Consider the following 23,331-nt stretch of genomic DNA (forward strand, 5'->3'; position numbering starts at 1 on the left):
TGTGTGGAAGAGCTCCGTACATGCTCTGGGGCTTAGACCCAGATGTTCAGATTAATTTTATTTCTTTTTTCTGTCTGGAATAAGATTTAGCCAATAGTAGCTAGTTCTGTAAGCAGGTCAATCAAAAGTAATACTGGAGTTTTGCAGAATGAGTCATCCCTTTGTGTAAGCCTGTGAGTGGGATGTGCCACGGGAGTGTGGAGTGGTACTTTTGTGTGTTATTATATTTTGATTGGCAGTAACTTCCAGAATATTTATTTCGTTGTGTTTTCTCCCAGAGTCACTGGTCTCACTGATTCCATTGTGTATCTTCATTGTTTTTTTGAAGAAGAAATTCAGATGGTATTAGTGAGAAATCTTTGTATTGTTACTCTAGAAATGCACCGAGTATGTCCAATAGAAAATGTTTGTTTATGGTCTCTGTGTTACTAACAATATCATGTTTATCTTGTATATTTTTGTTATATTTAAGTACCTCATGTTTTCCTGGTAGGATTCTTTATCCTTGCTTCATTTTTAAATGTCATTAAGGTTTCTGTAAGATGTTCTTGAGAGCTTGATTAAACAAATTCTTGCAGTTCATTGCTGTCCTAACTAGCTGATAGCTGATCAGATTGCAGCAGTCTCTTCACTATGCTTTACTGGATCTGAGCCCAGTTTTCTTTCCCTCAGTGTATGACAGCAAAGGGAACAACACTCACTCTGCTAGAGGCCTTTTCTTTCTGGTTTCAGGATTTTCCTGGAAATGCTTCTTACAAATTCTGTTCTTTTGTTTGTTTCTTTTTCAATAGGTGTTGGCATCATGTCGGGCGTTTCTTTTAACATCTCGGATTCCCACCAAGGTAAAGTTACCGTGTTTCTATAAATATTCTAATTTTTTTAGATACAAATTAACTTGCATAAACTTAGAATATTTTAGTTATACTTGTTCACCCATTTAAAAAGAAAGAGAAATGGTACACTGCACGGTGTTGAGTTAGACTGGTGCTTCTGTTAGTGACATCTTAAATGGATTTGTCAACATATACATATGCACACACTGATTCAGAGGAATTTTAACTTATAGAAATGCAGATAAGTGAAGAATTATGTTGGAAACACCAACTTGAAGAATTGTGAGGTGAGCCTGATGATCTTTCTAGTGGAACGGTTTATGTGCAAACAAACTGATGGTGTTATTCCAGAGCTTGTAGTATCAAAAAGTAATATATTTGATTTGGAGACAGAAATGGTGTTGATTTTTATTAGATTCTGCTGTTTTCTGATGATTTCTGTTCATTTTGAAAAGCATCTTTCCAACCTACCTTGCCAATGCCAGTGAATTACTTTTGCTATTCCTGTGACAATTTGTAATTGTAGCAGAGAAAGGTAATTTCCACATGAATGAAAATGGCTGACATGGAAGAACATCTCTTGTCCAGCTTTAAATCAGTGAATGGGAATTTGGTACATGTTCTATTTTGTTGTGTTTTACATGTGTGTGCATGGAGGGGTGTGTGTGTATACACTTTATAGAAGTACAAAAATACATGCTTTATAAAAAAACCCCAAACCAGAATTGATAAATGGAATGACTGATACCAGATTTTCAGTTATGGTCACTGATAAATGTGACTATCCTTACCTATAATTTGAAAATGCAAACAGGCAGGTAGGATGACTCCAGCTTGAATTTCTGCTGAGATTTATTTCTCTCACTTGATCACCCTGACCCTGTAGCACAGATGTCACCAGTTGGCTGTCAGTTGCTTTTGGATCACTTCAGTTTTCAGGCAGGTTGTTTTAAGACAGGGTCTGGTGACGGGTTGCATGGAACCAAAGAGCCAGTTGGTGAACAGCTCGGACATAAGTGCAATGGCAAGATGATGGACAGGTGGTGATGGTGATCCTGTTAAATAATAGCAGAGCTATTGTAATTCATCAAAAAGCTTTTGAAGGCTAGGACTTGGAGTACTAAGGAATAGCTGTACTTCTAGTTTAGCATTACAGACTCCTCTCAAAACTCCTTTCATTAAATGGATTTACATAGTTGAAAAACTCGTTTCTGTTTTCATGGAAATCAAGAGTATGTACCCTGTACAAGCAAAAGTGACTTTAGTGCTAACAAATAGAAGAAAGGCTATCAGAAGAAAGTGCCTGTTCATAATGTATGTTCAAAATTAAACTTTGTGTATCTAAACAATTATAGAATGTTTGAAAATTCATTTATTTCCTAGCACGGCTAGTGAAACTTACTGAATTTTGTAACATCTGTAGGGTTTTCAGAGGCTGCTCAGAAGCTTTCTGAGCCCAAGAACTTTCAATGCAGGCAGTAGGTACTAGCAAGACGGCTCAGAACATGCAGCAAAGACACTTCATTCCCCCAAGGACTTCTCACAAAATTGAGTATGCTGAGAGACGGCCAGTTCTGAGTGGCTGTTAATGCTACATCTAATTCCAAGCTTCACTTTTCTTTAAACAGTGCTATTGAGATGCATCTACTAAACCAGGATCAAAGTTAAAAGGTATAAAGTTGATTAAGTATAATGTCAACTCACATGATTTTCCCTGAAGCAAGGATATTAAAATGGCCACTTCCTAACTTTACACTTGGGTCCAATCATCATTTCCACTGATTTAGATGGGTTGCTAGGAAAGGAAGTACAGTACTTAAAGCTTGCTAATTCTTCCTAGAGCCTATTTTAAACATAGTTGCAACAGTAGTGTATGCTGGATGTCACCAAGCCAACAGACAAGCGTGTGAAATATTTGTAGGAGTGTATTTCAGGTTTCTGAACATATTTCTAGTGCCAGCTTTCGTGAAGTTTTGATTGAAAAAAGGTTTGAAACTGTGAAGTTAGCTATCTTGGTTACTGAAGGGTTGCTAGAAGAGAGGCACTTGTAGCCTTTAAAGAGGATTAAAAAAAATATTGTATATTTTTTAGGTATTAAATGCCATTATGCTTTTTATAACCTTGTAAAAATAATTTCATAGTTAGAGGCAGATGATGTTTAAAATGTGTACTGTAGTTTTTCTGCAATGCAAGGACCATAAATCCATGTTTTTAAATAGGAAAACAAAGCAAAGGTGAACTGTAGAAATGTTGCCATGTTTCCTGGTATTTGTTAATTCTAGTCAAGAAGATTTTTGCAGATTGAATTCTTGAGTTTGGATCTATGTATGCTTTTGTTAGGCATAGAAGAGAATTCTGATTGTGTGTATGTATATATATGTTTGCACATGCACAGTACATTAACAAAAGCAGATCTTTCAATCTGGTAGGTAAATAATTTGCAAAATAGGAAGGGTTTCAATCACAGAAACTCTTCCCTTAAAATTTCATTGTGATTTGGGTAAGCAAATGTTAGATAGTCTTGTGTTTGTTTAATCTGACTAGCAATGGAGAAGAAGAGCCTTCTGCTTCTGTACGTGTCATCTAGCTTACTTCAGTAGCCAACAACAGGAGCTGTTATATATTTTTTCCTTTCCTTTCTGGCCTGAACGAACTGCACAGGGCCATGTCCTCTTGTCACAAAAGATTGCCAGTCTTAGCTTAGAAATAAGGCACTGAAGAGGAGTGAATGTCTTACCCTTGGAAAAATGCAAGACTTTGGTGTGGGCACTGGGAAGATGCTTGTAATGGCTGTGCCTCACCTGCCTCTGTTCCCTGTGCACACTTGCTCCGTAAGTAACTGCAGTGACACCCCTGTGGTCTGAAACTGCCTTTTTGCTGTGGATGCTGCCCCTGTGGCAGAATAAGGGAAATGAAGCATGCAAAGGCCTCCAGAAATACAGGGTAGAGTTTGGTCACTAAATTAGGTCTTTGGTAGAAGGTGATCATGGCACAGAAGTGCCTGAAGGGTGCTTATTGTCTTTTGGTGCTGTCATGAGGGCAACTGAAGGGAAAAAGATTCAGAAAGTAGTCAACCAAAACCAAATAGACAGCAATAACATCTTCATTCTCTGCAGCTGTGGGTGTATAATGTAGCTAAGTGCCTAAAAATGCTCTTCTGATTCATTAACCTCCCCTCTCCCCACCACACCCCCCAAAATTTCAGTGCATTCTATATCATAACGATTTTAATTGGATTTTTTGAGGTAGCCAGCTTCATCTTGTGGATAACACTGTAACTGCTTATAGATTTGCCAGTTAGACCTTGACATTTAGGAGCTCTCCCTACTATTTTGCTGCTTTCTGGAAAATTTCTAGCTGCTTGTTATGGACGGAAACTGGTACTTTTGTTCCCAACTTTCAGATATGCCGTTGCAGCCTTTGTGAGTGGGGAATGTTGAGCTGCGCCTGGGTTCTGAGCACCCCAGGAGTCATTTGGGGTCATCTTGTAAAGATTGCCACATGTACAGAAATAGAATAATATGGTGTTAGCCTGGGAGCACCCCGACTGTGAACCTAGGATAAGATAAAGGGCAGGAAACTTGGTGCAGCTCATACAGACTGCTCAGTTACATTGGTTTTAATAATAAATAAAAGGAAACGTCCATACTAATGTCTTGCCCTGTAGTTATGATTCAGTCCAAGAGGTTTGTTTCTTTCTGCATATCTCAGCTATCAAGTTGTCTACGTAGTTGTGAATTCATATCTTAGCACACTCCCTGTAGCCCTAGATTTGTCCTTGGAGAAGAGGACTTCCCTTCTTCAGTTTCCATTTGGATTCAGTTTGTTCACCCTTCTTCCCTGCCTGTTGTCCAGATAAGCCACTCAGGCAAAGCTAACATATTACTTCCTCTACTGAAGCAGTCTCGAGCATCTATCTGTCTGTCTGTATCTATTTATGTATGGTATTTTTATTTCTATATGTGCGTATTAAAAATTGTGCATCCATGTCCCTTCAGCTTCTTTTGCTGAAGCTTTTTCTTCTTTTTGAGGATAGACTTTTCAGCAGGGCGTGTTGTGACAGGACAAGGGGTAATGGTTCTAAACTAAACCAGAGAAGATTCAGGCTGGATGCGAGGGAAAATTTTTTTACAGTGAGGGTGGTAAAATACTGGCACAGGTTGCCCATAGTGGTGGTGGATGCACCATCCATTGGAGACATTCAAGGCGAGGCTGGATGTGATTCTGGGCAACCTGATCTAGTTTAAGATGTCCCTGCTTATTGCAAGGGGGTCAGACTAGATGGGCTTTGAAGGTCCCTTCCAACCCAAGCTATTCTGTAATTCTGTTTTTCACATCTGTGATTAGTGTAACTATTGAAAGAGTAATCGTGATGCTGTAAGTATTGTAATTAGTGATTATTTAGTCACAAAGGTACATACACATTAGCAGGGTATTGTATAAACAGTGGTTTTTATAGTGAAATTTTGTCATCAATTTTATTAGAAGTTCCTGTGCTTAATGCTTGCATTAAATGGTTGTATGCCTATAACCTCTAATAACCATTTGAACTTGTAACAACCAAATGTGTTCTTTTAGAGAAAGATGAAATATTAATAAATACCTAGTGTCAGTTCTAGAAATTGATATTAAGTAGCAGTAGCCTTGCTTAAGGATTTTTTAATCTTCTTGAAAAGCATAAGTGCCCTTTAAAATATTATGATGTTTGCACTAATGTGGTATTTTCTTTTTTTAACTACAGTTAGAACTAACTTTCAGCTACTTGGAAATCCAAGGAGTAACTTCCAGTAAACCAGGTCAGGTGAGTGTATTCTAGATAAGATACTTGTTCACTCATTGCTAAATCTGTTCCACTGAAGGAGGTAATGCTGTTACGTGCAGGTCTCCATATCCGGTGAGTAACTGTATGTTTTTGCATTCTTAAATTCGTACTGCTTTAAAGTCTTAACAGTAATGGTAAGAATTTAAAAAGTCAATTTTAGGAATGTGTTGTGCAGATGGGATGACAATAAGAAATATCTTATTTTCTCCTAGTTCAATATGGTGCCAGTTTTCATTTGTCTCATAAGTGAATGTGTTTCTCAGAGATGATGAAACAATGGCAGCTGCTACACAGTCATCACCACCCAAACTTGAATGGCTTCTATGGTATATACCTTTACAGTGAAGCCAAAAGCTACTTAAGCTACTACTTACATTGCAGGCAAAAATAGTTCCCTTCCAACTACTCATGGTGCCATTGTATACAACACGAAATATATTTGACACCATGTTGTGTGCCAAAATAAATGAATGCAAAGAGAATGTGCTGAAAAGAAGAATGCCTTCAACACATTTTTAATTCATAAGATGAACATATTTGAACACTTTATTTGAACTCTGAAAAGCTCTTATTGTATTTAGCATGTCATCTTTCTAGCCTGGCTTTTGGAGCTTTCCTTACAGAAGGAAAAAAAGGTCTGGGTGTTTACTATTATAATGGGAAGACATTTAGTAAATTCTATGTATGTTTCTGTAGCTTTAAGGTACTAAAATGCCATGGTAGCTAATACTAATTGTTCCTCGAGGCATAGACAGTCACTGTTGTAGCAGGGCTTACAAGGGATTTTCAGCAGCCTCACTTACATACCATTTTCCTAAAATACTTTCTAAGGTTTTGCATGTTTACATTTGTTTGTGTTTTAAATGTGTAAGCTTATAGCTGAAGGCAGGCTGAATCCTAGACTATTGCTTGCAGGGCAAATCATACTGCTGTAGTTTTCCTGCAGTGTGATATATCCATGATACCTGAAGAATGTAGTCTTGTGCTAGGCATTTTGCAGAAAGCCATGAAACGCTTCCTTCTATAAGAATAGGGAACAAATGGAAAGAGTGATACAGGGAAATGTGTTAATATTGGTGACAGTGAAAACCAGTAGTAACTTGCCCACTCGTTTTCAAGGAGCAATAGCAACAGGTTCAGAAAGGGGTTGAATTGGTGGGAAAAGGTGAGAAAATTCTTGGTGTGCTTTTGGGATAATGCAGCCTTTTCAAGGATTATCCTTATGATGATCCTGGGAACCAGTTTCAATAAAAACCCATCTTCTGTAGCATATTGTGTCCTCTTGTACTGCCTTATCTGTATTTCTTGTTTATTCCTAATGTTAGCTTCTTACTGTGAGTTCACAGCTCCATAGCTAAAAGACTAAATATGTGCTAAATAGTCACATTGGAGAAGACAAACATTACATTGCTTCCTGTAGTGCAGCAGACCCGATGTGTCAGTCATACTGTAATCTGATTTAATTCTGAATACTGCATATATAACGGAGATGAGTTGCAAAAGGCTGTATTTTTCCCCTTCACTGAAGCAGCTATTCCCCAGACAGCGGGACAGTTATGTTGGCTGAGTTACTGCTTCATCCAAACTGAGACAGTATATTACCGTAACATTTTGTTAAACTGCTTAGATCAAAGCATTATTGCTTTTCCAGAGGATCACAGCCATTAAAGACTTTTACTTTTTGCTGGAGGAAGCAGGCCCTGCTTGTTCAATAGTTTCCTGTCAGGCTGCGCTTGCTTCTCCTGGTGTTCTGGGACGTGTTTCAAAAGAGGACAATTATGTGAAAACTTCTTGGTTTTCCAAGTGCCAGCTGAGGTCAAGGTCTTTTGAAAATTTACTTCCCATGAGAAGCAGGGTACTGTTAAGAAAAACAAGGTTTGAGGACAGGGGTCTTGTACATTCAAGAATAACTTCCAGGAAACTTTACCTGGAGCATTGTTGTGTCATGTCTTAAAGAGTAACGGGTTCCTACCAGCGCACAGAGCATTTAGCTGGCGTTCAAAATGCTCTCTGTTTTAAATGGACCAAATTACATGGTACCCAGTTCTTGCCTCTGTGCCCTCTTATTTGTAGTTGATTATGGAAACTGAGAAATGCAGCATCTCCATGAAGATGGCGTCCTCAGAAGACGTGAACGAGGTGCTGGCACACATTGGGACCTGCCTCAGGAAGATATTCCCTGGACTCTCACCAGTGTAAGTGTCTTTTAGGGAACCTCTAGTGGGAACAGATTGTGCAGCATCAGTGACAAGCCACCACTTCTTGTCCACTGGTCTCCCCACCCTGACCTCAGAAATGCACTGAGGATATAAGAAACACCTGGAGACAAGTGCTGAGCTTCCGTCCAAGTGTATGGCAAAACCAGGATGCAGTGCAGAGCACTGGGAGGTTATGTGTCACAAGAGCCTTTGCTTTGAAGAGGGGATGCAGGTATTTGGTGTCTTGAGTTTTCATTTTACCTTGTCGCCTCTCCAGCCTCAGGTATAGCTTAGGTTCTGGGGTTTTGTTGTAATTTATTTCTTTCTGGTTTTGTGCAGGTTTTGTTTTGGGGTTTTTTTTTTCTCAGAAGTAAAATCTGATTTGGGAGAGGAGAAAAAAAGTTCTGTTTACTTTCAGTGTTTGTGAAATGATGCACATGATTGGGAGACTTGTTCTTCAGAACTGAGCCCTGGGCAGTTTTGTTATATACTTTCCATGGTTCACCTGGCTCCTTGGATCGTATGTCTCCTTTTCTATCATTTCTTTGTTCTGATTCTTTTTGCAGTGCTCTTGCCTCTTATTTTCTTTTGTACCGGTGTCTCTGAATTTTGTGTCTTGCAGCAGTTTTCAATGGTTTTTATTCGTTTAATTTTCTTTCTTCTGTCTGTCCTGGCCTTATCTTCATCACTGTCTACCAGATCATGCAGTTCTACTATTACTCTCTTCAGTTTCTAGTTTTCATCTGTATGAGAGAAAATGGAACTGCAGCAGAGTTTTCCTGGACATGCTGATTTTTATAAGTGAACTTTTGTAACAGACATTAGATGTGAATGGTCAAGCTAAATTTAAATGTTTTATTTTGAGTGCATGTCTTTATTATTCACCTTTCCTGTAGGCGGAGTAGGAAATAAAGTTCATAAACTCTGAGCTGGCAGCTTCTGGTTTTGACTTCCAGTGCCCTTCTGTGGCAGTATTACTAACTGCCCTAATGGAGATAGAGCTATTCCTTCAAAAAAAAGCATGCAGACAAGTAAATATTTGTGAGCAAGTTTGACATAAACCTCAGTAATGATGTGAGAAACACAGGCAAAAAGAGTAGAGCAAAGAGGGCTGCAAGACTGTATGTGTTTGAGCAATATGCATGTTTTCTCTGACCTTTCCTGGGAACATGGGTAGAGTATTTTGGGGTAGCTCTATGGAGTGCTTGCTTCCCAGAAAAGAAATCAAATTTCTTGCGATTCGTGTCAGATGGCACAGCTTTCCAAAATGAAGACACTGAGAGTTTTGCAGATGATGCGAGATCAGAACATGCAAGAAGGGGGATGGAGGTTTTCCCCATTAATATCTCTTATTAATTCTTCCCCTCAACCTGTTTTATGGAATTCTGCAGTTTATGAGGCAGTCTTGTTATACAGAAGAACAGATAATTCAATTTTATAAAGCAGGAGGGATTGTTTCTGTCTTGGGGAGGAAGAACATTACCCAAGATGAAAGATCAGAGCTGAGTATCTAGAGTGCAGCTTATAGGCCACAAGTAGCTACTGAGCATGCTCTCTGTCTATTTGCCCTATAGAATCACAGAATAGTTAGGGTTGGAAAGGACCTCAAGATCATCAAGTTCCAACCCCCCTTGCCATGGGCAGGGACACCTTGCTCTAAACCATATTATCCAAGGCCTCATCCAACCTGGCCTTGAACACTGCCAGGGATGAAGCATTCACAACCTCCCTGGGCAACCCATTCCAGTGCCTCACCACCCAAACAGGAAAGAACTTCCTCCTTATATCCAATCTAAACTTCCCCTGTCTAAGTTTTAACCCATTACCCCTTGTCCTGTCACTACAGTCCCTAATGAAGAGTCCATCCCCAGCATCCCTATAGGCCCCCTTCAGATACTGGAAGGCTGCTATGAGGTCTCCACGCAGCCTTCTCTTCTCCAGGCTGAACAGCCCCAACTTTCTCAGCCGATCTTCATATGGGAGGTGCTCCAGTCCCCTGATCATCCTCGTGGCCCTCCTCTGGACTTGTTCCAACAGTTCCATGTCCTTTTTATGTTGAGGACACCAGAACTGCACACAATACTCCAGGTGAGGTCTCATGAGAGCAGAATAAAGGGGCAGGATCACCTCCTTCGACCTGCTGGTCATGCTCCTTTTGATGCAGCCCAGGATACGGTTGGCTTTCTGGGCTGCAAGCGCACACTGAAGCCGGCTCATGTTCATTTTCTCATCGACCAACACCCCCAAGTCCTTCTCCGCAGGGCTGCTCTGAATCTCTTCTCTGCCCAGCCTGTAGCTGTGCCTGGGATTGCTCCGACCCAGGTGTAGGACCTTGCTCTTGGCATGGTTAAACTTCATAAGGTTGGCATCAGCCCACCTCACAAGTGTGTCAAGGTCCCTCTGGATGGCATTCCTTCCCTCCAGCGTATCAACCGAACCACACAGCTTGGTGTCATCGGCAAACTTGCTGAGGGCGCACTCAATCCCACTGTCCATGTCAGCGATGAAGATGTTAAACAAGACCGGTCCCAACACCGATCCCTGAGGGACACCACTCATTACTGGTCTCCAGCCGGACATTGAGCCATTGACCACAACTCTTTGTGTGCAGCCATCCAGCCAGTTCTTTATCCACCGAGTGGTCCATCCAAATTGATTTCTCTCCAATTTAGAGACAAGAATGTCATGTGGGACAGTGTCGAATGCTTTGCACAAGTCCAGGTAGATGACATCAACTGCTCTACCGCTGTCCATCAGTTCTGTAGCCCCATCATAGAAGGCCACCAAATTGGTCAGGCAGGATTTCCCCTTAGTGAAGCCATGCTGGCTGTCACCAAGCACCTTGTTGTTTTTCATGTGCCTTAGCATGCCTTCCAGGAGAATCTGCTCTAAGATTTTGCCAGGCACAGAGGTGAGACTGACTGGTCTGTAATTCCCCGGGTCATCCATTTTCCCCTTCTTGAAAATGGGGGTTATATTTCCCTTTTTCCAGTTGTCGGGAACTTCACCTGACTGCCATGATTTTTCAAATATGATGGCCAGCGGCTTAGCAACTTCATTTGCCAGCTCCTTCAGGACCCGCGGATGGATTTCATCAGGACCCATGGACTTGTGCACGTTCAGATTTTTAAGATGGTCTCGAACCAATTCCTCTCCTACAGTGGGCCCAAGGTCTTCATTCTCACAGTCCCTGCGTCTGCCTTCCAAGACTTGGGTGGTGCGGTCAGAGCCTTTGCTAGAGAAGACCGAGGCAAAGAAGTCATTCAGAACCTCAGCCTTCTCCAAATCCTGTGTAGCTAGTTCACCTGAGAGCTTCCTGAGGGGGCCTACGTTCTCCCTAATCTGTTTTTTATTTGCTATGTACCTGTAGAATCCCTTCCTGTTATCCTTAATATCCCTAGCCAAGTTTAATTCTAACTGGGCCTTAGCTTTCCTAACCTGGTCTCTAGCTTCCCGGACAATATCCCTGTACTCTTCCCAGGCTGCCTGTCCTTGCTTCCACTTTCTATAAAACTCTTTTTTCATTTGAATTTTCCTCAGGAGCTCCTTATCCATCCAAGGAGGTCTCCTGGCCCTCCTGCTGCACTTCCTTCTAGTTGGGATGCAACACTCCTGAGCTTGTAGCAGGTGATCCTTGAAGACCAACCAAGAGTCTTGAGCCCCCCTGCCCTCTAGGGCTATATCCCATGGAACCTTACTAAGCAGGTTCCTGAAGAGGCCAAAGTCTGCTTTTTTGAAGTCTAGGGCAGTGAGCTTGCTGCACGCTCTTCTCACTGTCCTGAGGATCTCAAATTCAACCATCTCGTGGTCGCTGCATCCAAGGCTGCCCTGCAGTGCCACATTTCCAACGAGCCCTTCCCTGTTGGTGAGCACGAGGTCAAGCATGGCACCTCTCCTTGTCGGTTCCTCTATTACTTGCAGAAGGAAGTTGTCTTCCACACAATTGAGGAACCTCCTGGATTGCTTGTGCCGGGCCGTACCGTCATTCCAACAGATGTCAGGGTGGTTGAAGTCACCCATGAGAACGAGGGCCTGTGAGCGTGAGGCTTTTCCTATCTGCCTATGGAGTGCTTCATCCGCAGATGATAGTGCTTTTACTGGATAAATGCAGTGTATAAACAACAGTGGTTTGAGGGTGACAAACAATACCATGTCTCTCTCCTGTTTTGGGCATCCTTGTGTTAGATGAAGGCCATAAATCTCCTTAGCTTCAGTGATCCTGTCATGAAAAAGTACTTAGTTGATCCAGTAGTCACAGAGTTAATCACTGGAAAGAAGGAAGAGACAAATAAACGTTACTCCTGTTGGACTGCATCACAATGTGTGTGGCTTTTAGGTAGAGAATTGAGTTGTATTTAAGTTGGTAATTCTTCCCATACACTCATTTAAAATCATACATGAAGTAAAGAAGATTTATGAGTTTAAAAATACTTTCAAAGTCATGAATGTTTTTTTTTTCTCCCCCCTCCCTTTGTATGTAGGAGGATTCTCAAGAAAGTAACTATGGAGCCTTCAGAAAGACTGGCTAATCTCCAGGCCCTGTGGGACAGTCAGACAGTGGCAGAACTTGGACCCTGTGGTATGAATTTAAAGGCTCAAATATAAAAAGGCTGGAATTGAAAAGTCAGGAAGTTTAATTCTATTTCTGGCAGAAGCTTGTAAAGGTGTAATTAGTTTTAAGGTGTAATTAGTATGGAGCAGACTTCTGATTGGTAGGTGAAGGCACTATATTAAGCTTTCTTGTAACCTACTGGGCAAAGATAGGATAGTCTCAGTTTCTTTCAGCAGCACAATGGACACTGTTCTGAGAGAAAAAAAGAGTGAGTTTTGAAAGACTGGGTCTTTAAATATTAAAGTCTCCTTTTAGATGTTTGTTTGTTTGCTGCTGTTACTATTATGTTAACTACTCTCCTGGGTTGTTTTTAGGGGGCTTTTCCCAGATGTATGCCTGCGTTTGTGACTGGCTTGGGTTTCCCTACAGAGAAGAAGTACAGTGGGTAAGTACATGTCTTGTTCTGGAGCTGTTTTCAGCTAACTGTACAGATGATGAAAGAATAGGTAAATCATAGAACTTGGAGAAAAAAGCCCAAACCAACAGTTCTGTAAATATGTATTTGGTTATGTATTTTTAACAGGATGTTGATACAATTTATCTGACACAAGATACTAGAGAGCTGAATTTGCAAGACTTCAGCCACCTTGACCACAGGTAAGCAATATGCAATAATCATGGTCATATTTTGCAAACTTTCCTTGTTCTCCTTCCCAGTAGTGTTTGCCTGCCCTTGCTAAAGTGGGATGGTCCCAGAGCTGTTACTTGAATTTGTAAACCTGTGAAGTGACCGTCTGTAGCATTTTTACTTTTCAGCACAAAGCTGCTGGTTTTACACAAAAGCCCAAGGAGATCACATTTCATTGAGGATCCTGAGAAGAGTAATATATTTTGCTATTGGAAGCACTCCAAGAAGTTAACAGATAGATGCTTTTCCTGTGATGGCGGATGCAAGAGCTCAAATTCAGCAGAGAAAACATGCAACTACATCTGGTGGGCAAAGCAAAAAAAGAAAATTAAACAGTCTTTACTTAGGCAGAATATTTTTCTCATGGTGTGCACAGAAAAGAGAGTTATTTTTGTCAGCAAGTCAGTGGAAGTTTTGAGTTGCTCAACTGAATCCCAGCCAGTAGTTTCCTCACTTACAATAGATGCTATCAAAAATGTCTGCTTCCAGAAAGGGACTAATTGAGGGTAATTTTACTGGGAAATGTGGAGGTATAGCTAAGTGTTGTATTTAGTTTACTGAATTTAGGTAGCTGAGGAAACTGGATTCTAAGAAAGTTGAATCTAAAGATATTTAAGTAGGAGGAAATGGGAGGGAGTCTTAACTAAAATCCTTCATTATAGAAGGAAAGTGACAAATTTAAGAAATTGTAAATAAGCCAGAGGAAGCACTTGTTTCTTTGGGAAAGTCCAGTGGAGGAATTAAGAATCCATCCAATAAGTACAATGTTAAAATGTTGTAACAGGAAGGCTGAACTTGGAGGAAGGTAAGTAAGAGTGCTTTGCCACAGCATTCTTTGCAACTTTAAGTTACCTGGTCTGTTACCACCCCCGCCCCCCCCCCCCCCGCAAATACTTTACTAAGCTGCTGTGATGAGTTTTCACAGTCTCCACCGAATCCCATGCCAAAGTTACTAAGCAGCTCCCATGTTGACTTAATTCAGTGGTAACTCAGGCAAGACAAGGGCTGCAGCTAGTGCATGACAGATACAGACAAAGACTGGTTAGTTAAGCCTTGCTGAGACAAGATAAGGAAAGGAGTACTATTCAGCACAGGCAAATATGAGACAACATGAGAATGCTTTAAACATACTGCAAAGTGGAAGTGCTGAGAACACCATGGGGCATTCTCAGTAAGTGGCTTACAGATACCCAGCTTTAATAAAAATTAAAATGATTGAACAATTTATGGGGAGTGAAAAATGCTACTTATTATGAAACAGTAGATAGAAGAACTGTTTTAATATTTAGAATATCTCAGCTGGTTCAAATGAGCTGGCTTTTGGAAAGCAGAATAATGGACTTGTTGCTTCACAAAAGCTTTTCATTGAAGTATACTTTACATCATTGACATCTCTGAGGCAATATATTGGTGTGGTTAATAAAAAAGTCTTTATTAAATGTGTCATGATTGTGTTAAGTCCAAGGATTCATAACAATTTTGAAGCTGTTTACATGCTGTGGAATCTGTCCTGTGATAAGAGCTTCTACATGTTGAGGACTGAACTGAGGAAAATGTTTTGGATTGAAACTTCAAGAAAAATAGATACTTCAGGAACTCAAAGTCTTATGTTATTCATATACAAATTAGGATATGAGATCCCAGTCAATTCAAGGTTGTATGCAAGTGTTTTGTGATATAATTAGAAAGTAAGAATGCTATAAATTAACAATGCACCATCATAATTTGCATTTTGAGAGATTGTTGTCCACATAATTTTGGAGATTGCTGGAACTATATACTTCATGTTGTGGAGTAGCTCTGAAGTGAAATAGGATGGGTGCACCAGTACTCTAGATACAGGGGCTATGCATTGCAAAAATAAACGATTTGTGGTTTTCCTAGTAAGGCATTTCTGTTAGAGGTCAGCATAAGATGTCGTGGATTATAGATGAATTTAAGTTCCCAGAGCATCTGACTGAGTGCCTAGCATGGCTTTCCACATGGGAACATGACTTCTGAGGTTTTGTCTGAAGTTATATTGTGCTGCAAACCATATAACTTTTAACAAACAGGAAAAAAGGCTCAAAGTGAGCAGGGCTTACTTAACTCAGTGGCGTGATTTTCATCTGTGTAGCATATGTTTTAGCATACTTGGGCATTCAAAAAGATTGTCAGAAAAGCGTGATTGGTTAGACTTCCTTAGGGTGTTTTAACTTTCTTGCCGTTTTAAATATACGAGGGGATGGAGATGCCGAAAAAACATGAAGGAATTAGATCAGCTTGAATGTTGTGGAAGCTTGGAGAGGTTTTCTGCATTCCAGAAGAAGAGAATCTGTTCTCAGTTTAAGATGGCACAGATTTACATTTTGTAAATTTTTCTTTATTCTGGGTGGTAATTTAGTAAGCAAACTAAGGAATATAAGCAACTCAGTGGGTGAAGGTTATGAGAAGGCCCTGCTTTTGGAGATGGTTGTTCGTGTTCTTTCATACTGTGTTGCAAAAAATTCAGATCATTATTAGCACTGCATCTAGGATTTAATTAAGTGAATAAAGCAGAGTATAATGTTGAAAAGGAAAACTCGGTAAGAAGTGCACTGAAGTTAGATAAGCTCAAAGGAAGAGAAGTAGAGGTAGATTCCTAATGAACACTCACTGGTCAGAAGCACCTTCAGAAATTTGAACAAAATGGGAACAAACCTAAACTATATCAGATGGTAGCGTTTCTAGAGTAGAGTTTCTAGACAGTAAGGCTTTTGCAGAAATGGGCAGGGGTTTCTCTGTCTTCAGGCATGTGGGGAAGGAGGGGACTGGGGGGAAGCTAGCAGTTGGTGTTACTGAAGGGTGCCAGTATCTGTGCTTGTCTATTGTTTAAACAGACAAGCCTTGAATACTGCAGAAGACTAAACTATTTAAAAAAGAGAATTTGCAAATCAGCTGCGTTGATTTCTTTTAAAATATCCCTGTCCTGTGGCAGCGATGTTTCTTTAACTTCTTGAAAGTATGATGGTTTTCCAGCTGAGCCTGAGAACCCTCTGCCTTTTAGCATTTACCTCCCAGGCCTGGGGACAAGAGAGGAGAAAGGAACACCTCAGGCAAGTTCTGCCTGCAGCCACTCTACTGCCTAGAAGTTACTGAGCTCTGGACAGCCCTCCTAGCTGGCTTATCAGCTCCCTGATAGTGTAAACATTTGGAGCCAGTGTTCCCCTATCCATGTCCTTCTGTTCCTAAGGAGGAACTAGACTGCGGCTGATGGCTGAAATACAGCTGGTGGTGCCTTCTGCCTCTTTTGGGGTTGGTGGTGCCTTCTGCCTTTTGGGGTTGGTGGTCCACAGCATTAAAAGCTCTGCTCCACCAGTTTGAAAGTGATACCATTGACCTGGCCAGTGTTTGCCCTGCAGCATTTACAGCTAGCTGTGGCTGGCTGGTTACCACTGTGTGGATAAACCAAAATTACACCTGAAAGCTTTATACCTTATGTTCATTCCACTTTCAAGCCAAGGGCACTGGCAAGAGTAACATTAAAGATGCTAATTCATTACCTTCTTACTGATCGTGCCAGGGGAAGGCAAAGGAAGACAAACTTCTGTGTCTGGACATTCTGTTCTCCATAGCAAGGTTCCTGTCTGCCCAAGGAAAATGCTGGGAAAATGCTTCTGTGGTTGTTATTTTTCCCTCCTGACATTTCACTAGTCAGTTACTGCTTTACATGGAAATGAAGTGTATGTGTGTAGGAACAAAACCAACATGGTGGACAGAAATAAATCTATACACTTCATGAAGCTGCTAAGACTCTAGTGTGTCAGTGGAAATGAATTCACCGTGACACTTGATGTGTGCTGTGAGCAAGATGGGAAACAGTCTTAATCCTTGAAGGGCACCACACACTAGTTCCTCTGCAGGAGTGTGAAAACAGTCTATTTGCATGAGCTTCGCAGTCGGTGGGCTACAGTCTTGCTGCAAAATGCTGCACCTTCGTACCGTTACCTTAGTGATGGGCTTGCACTTCCAAATCTAGCAACCGCATTTCCCAATATAGCCTGCTGAAGGCTTGTCCATGTGATGTTGCCTTGTCTCCTGGCTTTCCTACACGTTTAACAGCCACCCTGAAGTGTCGGAGGGTTTGTAGAGAAAAATTGAAGGAGAGGAAGAAGGAAAAGAAGATGGAAGAAGGATGCTGTGTGTTTACTGTAGATCTGTGCCTGCCTGCCTATATCCTGAATGAGAAGCTGGGTGGGGGCTGGGGGGTGTGGGACTGGCTTATAAAAGCCAATATTTTAAAATTTCTCCCTGTAAAAACGGAGGCTTGGATTGACACTGTTTTGCTGGTCTGATAAGTTCATGTATATTACAGCTCTTTGTTTCATGATAAAGACAAGGGCTTTCTAAGTAGCTGTTATGTCCCAGTGTAGGTGTATATATGTATTTAAATTGCATCAAAATGATCCAAGTGCTGTGCTGTTAAATGGTGTGCTAGTGCCTGATGAATGATTCAGCTGGGGGTAGTGTACAGACATGACATTTGTCAACGTCTGTTATTGCAGAAACTTAACAGAGGGAGAGCAGATCGCATTAAGAGGCTTGGAATGAAGAAAACGGGAATAATTTAGAATTTCATTTGTGAAATCCCTTTTACAATTAAGAAGGGCTGAAAGTAGCATTATCCTTTTGCAGGTCTCCCACTTCCTGGGGGAATTTAACTACAGCAATGAGACAAGGAGGTGTTCTTTAGAAGCATTCAGTCATGGAATTATATTAAATCATCAGACTGCCAAAAAGCTTTTTAGCGTCATGCTAAATTATAATTAGAGGTGATTAAGAAGCTAAAATATGTCACAGGCTGAAGAAAAAGTAATGCTGTGAGTAGGAATGGCAGCCCAGACAAATTCCTGATTTAAAAATTCGTGCTAGAATGGATGTCAGTTGGACAGTAAAAAATTTGTATGAAAAGACACGCAGGTGCTGGTGATACTCAATTTTTAGAATGCTGAGCTTTCTGTAATGGGGATGGTACTTTGTATTGCAAAAGCATGGGGAATTAGATATGGAAGAACACTTAAGAGGTTGTTTCAAAGGCAGTTATATGAAACGTGTGTAAAAGTGTTTTTCTTTTTCTAGAGACTTAATACCTATAGTTGCTGCTCTGGAGTATAATCAGTGGTTTACAAAGCTGTCCTCCAAGGATCTGAAATTAGTAAGTAACAAATTGAAACAGTATACTTGCTCCTACCAAGCTGCGCTGTGTTTTAGAGGATGCTGTTATATTTGTCAAAGTGAACTTTTTTAGGCTGGGTAATCTATTGAATTTTCTTTTTCCTCCTTAATCACATCAGGAAAATATAAATGGTTGGATAGTTAATTCATACTATAGAAACACTGTCCAGAGGCAGGTCTTGTCAAAACTTCAAACGAATAAAGGTTGAAAACTTCCTTGGGTGCTAACAGTAGCCCATAAAACTACTTCATTAGCACCCTCAAACAGTATTGGGTGACTAAATAGGAAACTGACTTTAAAGCAACAAAGCATCTGCTACTTTTTGGGGGTGGAAATAAAGTGTCAGGATTCTGGTTTTTTTTTCTTTGCATATAAAGCAGGGTTTTCCTCATAATTTTCATTGCAACCTGATGATTTTTTTTTTCTCCCCATTGTCTGAAGCTAACACTATGTAGTAACAAGTATGTAGTGATGTGTGACATTGACATTCTTCCACATCGGTTTTCTTTCTGAAAGAAGATCTAAACAAGTTGGATAACTGAAGAAAAGACCAAGAAATTCAATAATTATTTGACATTTTAAGTATTTCAAAATATGCTATCTCTTCTAAACTTGCAAGTTTATAGTAATAGGTAAGCTCAGTGGTTTGTGAAGTTGCTTTCACACTTGCATCCAGAAGCTTTTCTCCTCAATAATGGAAGTTGAGTCTCATCTTGTTTAAATTGGTGCAGTATTATTGATCTGAAAGTGCTCTTATTGCATTCCTAAGCTATCATTTTCCATGGAAATTCAGTAGAAACTAGCTTATGTGATTCTTGGCAGAAGAAGGCAATAAACTTTCTTGCTAGGACATCTTACTCAAAGTTATGCACAGAATGAAACGGGTTATTTTTAATCTTGTAGCTCAATGTTAAAAAGTACAATGCAGTTAATCAGTTTCCACTTCAACAAAATGAGACGGTTTGCTTAGTTAGAAGAGTGGCTAGTGTAGTTTGCTTAGAACAAGAACTGGCCACATTATCTGTGAGGTATTTTTGAGTGAAAGTCTTTTTGCGTTCTTAGCAACTTTTTTGTGGAGAACAAATAACTTTGTCAATCTTGAAAATGCATCAGTTCCTTTAAAAAAAGAACTTCCACACGTTCCATTTTCAGTCAAAACCAACAGGAAAGCATGAATTGTTGGACAGTAAATCTGTGCTATCGGAACAGTGCTGAGAGTCAGTATGAGGTCAGACATATCTAGAGGCTATTTAATGCATTGTGTTTCATGAATCCTGCTCTGACATTGTGTTTGATAGATGGTACCCATCTTTTTATAGTATAGTGTTTTTATAGTACATGCATGAAACTTTCCACTAGCAATCACACTGCTCCAGAAGCATTGTGATAATATGCTGAATTATTAAACTATGGAAGTCAAAGATAGAATTGGGAAGATGAGTAAGTTGACAGTCTTTAGGAAAAAATTGTCACCTTTACTGTGTAAACAGATGAATAAGATTTTATGTGTGTGGAAGAGCAGGTTTTTTGGTTTTGGTTTGTTGTTTTTTTCTTTTTAGGAGATTCAATTAGCTTAAAAGAATAAAAAAAACTGCAAATAAAAACAACCAGCCAACAACAATTAAAAGAAAAACCCCACCAAACTAGAAAATTCAACTCATTAGAGACATAGATGTCCTAGTATAATTTTCACATTGTTGTTTTTGAAGGCAGGTAGCAGAATAGTTTCAGCACTTAATGATCATGACTGAAATTCAGCTTTGGACATCACGTAAATGTTGGTTAATGTGTGCTGTGGGAAAAAATAGTCAAATCCAGAAGTGAAATAAAACATGATAATTAAAGAATTCACTGTATAGCTTTTGGATCATTAAAGTTTTATCTGTTTGAATGAGCACAGCTAACAAACAGTTTTGCTATTGTGTTTGGTTAATGGTACTTGCAAATGTCCATGCAAATTCTAGAATCCAACAACAGTAAAATCATGCGAATTTACTCCTCTGTAGGCTGGGAGAATTCAAACTCAAATACACTGGCCCTTAAGCACTAGTCCATAGCAGTCTTTGGAGGACCTGCAGCTACACTGCTTTGGCTTTTCAAGTGTTTTGGGGAGGGGATTGTGTTTAGTTATCATTCCTGGTTAGGCTTTACTATTCTTTGCACTAGTTGCCACTTTTTTTCTGAAGAATTAGCATGTATATGAACAAGATTTCTTTAAGAATTGAGTGTTTTTTTCTGAATCACAGGGCTTGTTTTTTTTACTATCATGAAAAAAGTCTTGCCCCTATGTTTAGGTGGCCTGATTCATAAATGCCTTGCTTTCAGTCTGCCTCTTGCTTCTCTGAGTCTTTTGCAGAAGTCCTCTGTTGCTACCTGACTTTCTTTTGGATGTTTCTGGTATATTTGCTTACTATTTATGTAGTGTAAGATGATGGCCGTGTCCTGGATCCCACTATGATGTACAGCTTATAACTCAATAACCACCTGTTCCATGTTTGTGTTCTTTAACGCTGTTCTGTCTCTTCTGTGGCAGTCCACTGATGTCTGTGAGCAGATACTGCGAGTGGTGAGTAGGTCCAATCGATTGGAAGAACTGGTATTAGAGAATGCCGGGCTTAGAACGTAAGTAATTCCTTTGAAATGTTGCATTAGTTACTGCTTACTCCCAGTAAAAGGGATGTGTGATGTGTGTTAGCTAGAATAAGCATTAAAAAAGCTTGTGCTTGATGTCTGCCTTGTTCTGAGAAGCCTGTAGTCACAAAGCTTTTTATCAGGTTTTCCAGAGATTCCTATGGCTAAGAAATCTCCTTAAACTGATGTTTTTTAAGATTCTGCCTAGAGAGTTGGGTTAAGTGGAGCAAAATGGATTGGATAAGAGCATAAACCCTCAATCAACTCACGCTGTTCCTCTCCAAATAAGATTGCCAGGAGAAGTAGGAACACCTTTTTTATCACTTATCATTTAAAATAGCGTTAAGAAAGTGCATTATTGCATCTTGCAACAAATTGTTTCATTACCAAGAGAGCTGTTCTTGTCTTACCCTGGATTGCAGTCTGCTCAGATGTAACAGGACTTCTACATGAGCAAGTTTTTTTAAAGAAGCAAGAAAGTATATAAGTAAGTCTTAATGTTTTGCCGGAGCCTTAAAAGAAAGATACATAGAAGTAAGCCATAGAATTTAAACCTTGCATGTGTTTTAAATACAGTAAGTTGTAGTTACTAGGTGCTTGCTTTTTTTTTCCCTTCACGTGAAATAGAAGGAAATTTCAAGTTACAGACTAGCCCAGTTGGAAGTATTTGTATCCTGGTTTAGTGTTGAGAGTATCCTCCAAGATCACATAGACAAGAAAAACTGTAGCACTGATGGATTTTTTTATGTTAAAAAAGCAGAGGAAAGATGGGCAAAGCAGAACGCTATACTGAATTGCAAGTGAGGAAGGAAAACAAGTGCAGGGAAAATATTTGGTGTGCTTTACATTGTCTCCTCTTCTACTGTTTCAGTCTTCTTTTCCTTTTTAAGATGGGGTTTTGCATTAAAATACCTGTAACAGAAAATTGCCTAAATAACACAAGAAACTTGAGGTCAAGTTTGGAATTACACCCAAGCTTTCTGATCACTAGAGCACTGCCTTTGATAGCTGTCATTCAAACATACCTGATTTTAATCCTGTTTTTCTTGCAGTATGTGCCATGAAATTGAGTGATAATCATTAATATTAAAATATACATTGATTACCTTTGCACATTGCCTACCTTAATTTGTCAGAGTTGGATTAACTGGTTTCAGTTTTAACCGGACTTGACAGATAATCAACCTGTGACTTTGGTTTTCGTGTCTCTGTCTACATGCACAGTGTTTGGCATTTTGCCTTGGTGTGTATCTGCTCTGATTAGCATTGTCTGCCTGTTTTTGTCAAGGATGTATTTGTCAGTTTTGGCATTTATCATATCTGCTTGCTAAGAGGAAATACTGTTATTACTCGGCATCTTCCTGTGCATAGTTTATAGACCAGTCATTTTTAATGAGCTGTGACAGAACACCAAACCAAGGTTAAGAAAGAACTACCCAGAGTAATGTTTTGAGAAATAACCTGAGCAGATGCAAGAGCATATTTCTTCCTGCAGTAGAGTCAGTGTCAGATGGTTCCATTCTCTCCTACCTTCAGCCTCTCATTTCTGTGATTTGGTTTGGGCCATGGCCCCATAAACACTTGTCATCCTCCCAGCTGATAACGCAGAAAACTATTGTGCGGTAGCAGTTGTAAGGATGCAGGACTAGGGAAGTGCGGACTTGCTGTAGGGGAACATGGTGTCAAGTGAAACCTCCTGTCTGATGAGATTTGTGACAGTTTAGATGTTCTTGAAAATTCTGTCTCCATTGCTGTTTCTTTATCAGATGTAATGGGTGCCATCTAGATTATGTTGGATGGCTTTAATAAGTGTATCAAACACTAATGTTTTGGTTAAGTATGTTAACTGAGGTAGATGATAACCATCTCACCAGGGAAAGGAAAATCATTCAGGATGACCTGAACAGATGAGCTTGAGAGTTACATGCCTGCGGTGTTTTATAGGAATGGGACAATATGAGATAACCAGTATTCATTTCTATGAAACTGCAAGACAGGCTCTTCAATCTGCAAAGGCCTGTTTGCAGAAGCTGGTGAAAATGGATCTGTTTGCTGTGCTTACATACTCTCTGAAAGCTGGCAGGCAGGATGTCCCTACGACCTTCTGCACTGCTCTCTGCAGGCCTGTTCTAAAGGGAGTGGCCAGCTCCAACAGAGAGGAGAAAAAGTGGAGGTGCCTGGTGCTGGTACCCAGAAAGCTTTTGACAGTGATATTGTATCTCATCTTCCCCTGCTGGATGGGTTCTGAATGTCCTTAGACCTAACGGTGTTAGCTCCTTCCACACATGTCCTCTTTTTTTTTGTGTTACAGGGATATTATCTAGACAGATACTGAGAACTCCTTTTATTTTTCTGAGATTTATGGGTCTGTGGTGTTCTTATTCCTGGTGATACATCCTTACCTGCCATAGGT

At 40.1% G+C, this 23,331-nt stretch overlaps 1 protein-coding gene across 8 annotated transcripts in view; it reads left to right on the forward strand.

Annotated features, from left to right (window-relative positions):
* CARMIL1 (capping protein regulator and myosin 1 linker 1) overlaps positions 1-23,331 on the forward strand; it is a 189,472-nt gene that overhangs the window by 76,317 nt on the left and 89,824 nt on the right. For all 8 annotated transcript variants that reach the window (XM_061364712.1, XM_061364713.1, XM_061364714.1 and 5 more), the window contains exons 3-10: positions 792-842; positions 5,575-5,634; positions 7,729-7,850; positions 12,335-12,432; positions 12,780-12,850; positions 12,989-13,062; positions 18,191-18,266; positions 20,821-20,909. In XM_061364712.1, the coding sequence (XP_061220696.1) occupies positions 792-842; positions 5,575-5,634; positions 7,729-7,850; positions 12,335-12,432; positions 12,780-12,850; positions 12,989-13,062; positions 18,191-18,266; positions 20,821-20,909 (641 nt within the window). The remainder of the gene's footprint in view (positions 1-791; positions 843-5,574; positions 5,635-7,728; positions 7,851-12,334; positions 12,433-12,779; positions 12,851-12,988; positions 13,063-18,190; positions 18,267-20,820; positions 20,910-23,331) is intronic.

This window comes from Neopsephotus bourkii, unplaced genomic scaffold, assembly GCF_033783945.1.
Source record: "Neopsephotus bourkii isolate Nb327-2 ecotype Australia unplaced genomic scaffold, CSIRO-AGI_Nbou_v1 NB_1248, whole genome shotgun sequence".
Classification (NCBI taxonomy): Eukaryota; Metazoa; Chordata; class Aves; order Psittaciformes; family Psittacidae; genus Neopsephotus; species Neopsephotus bourkii.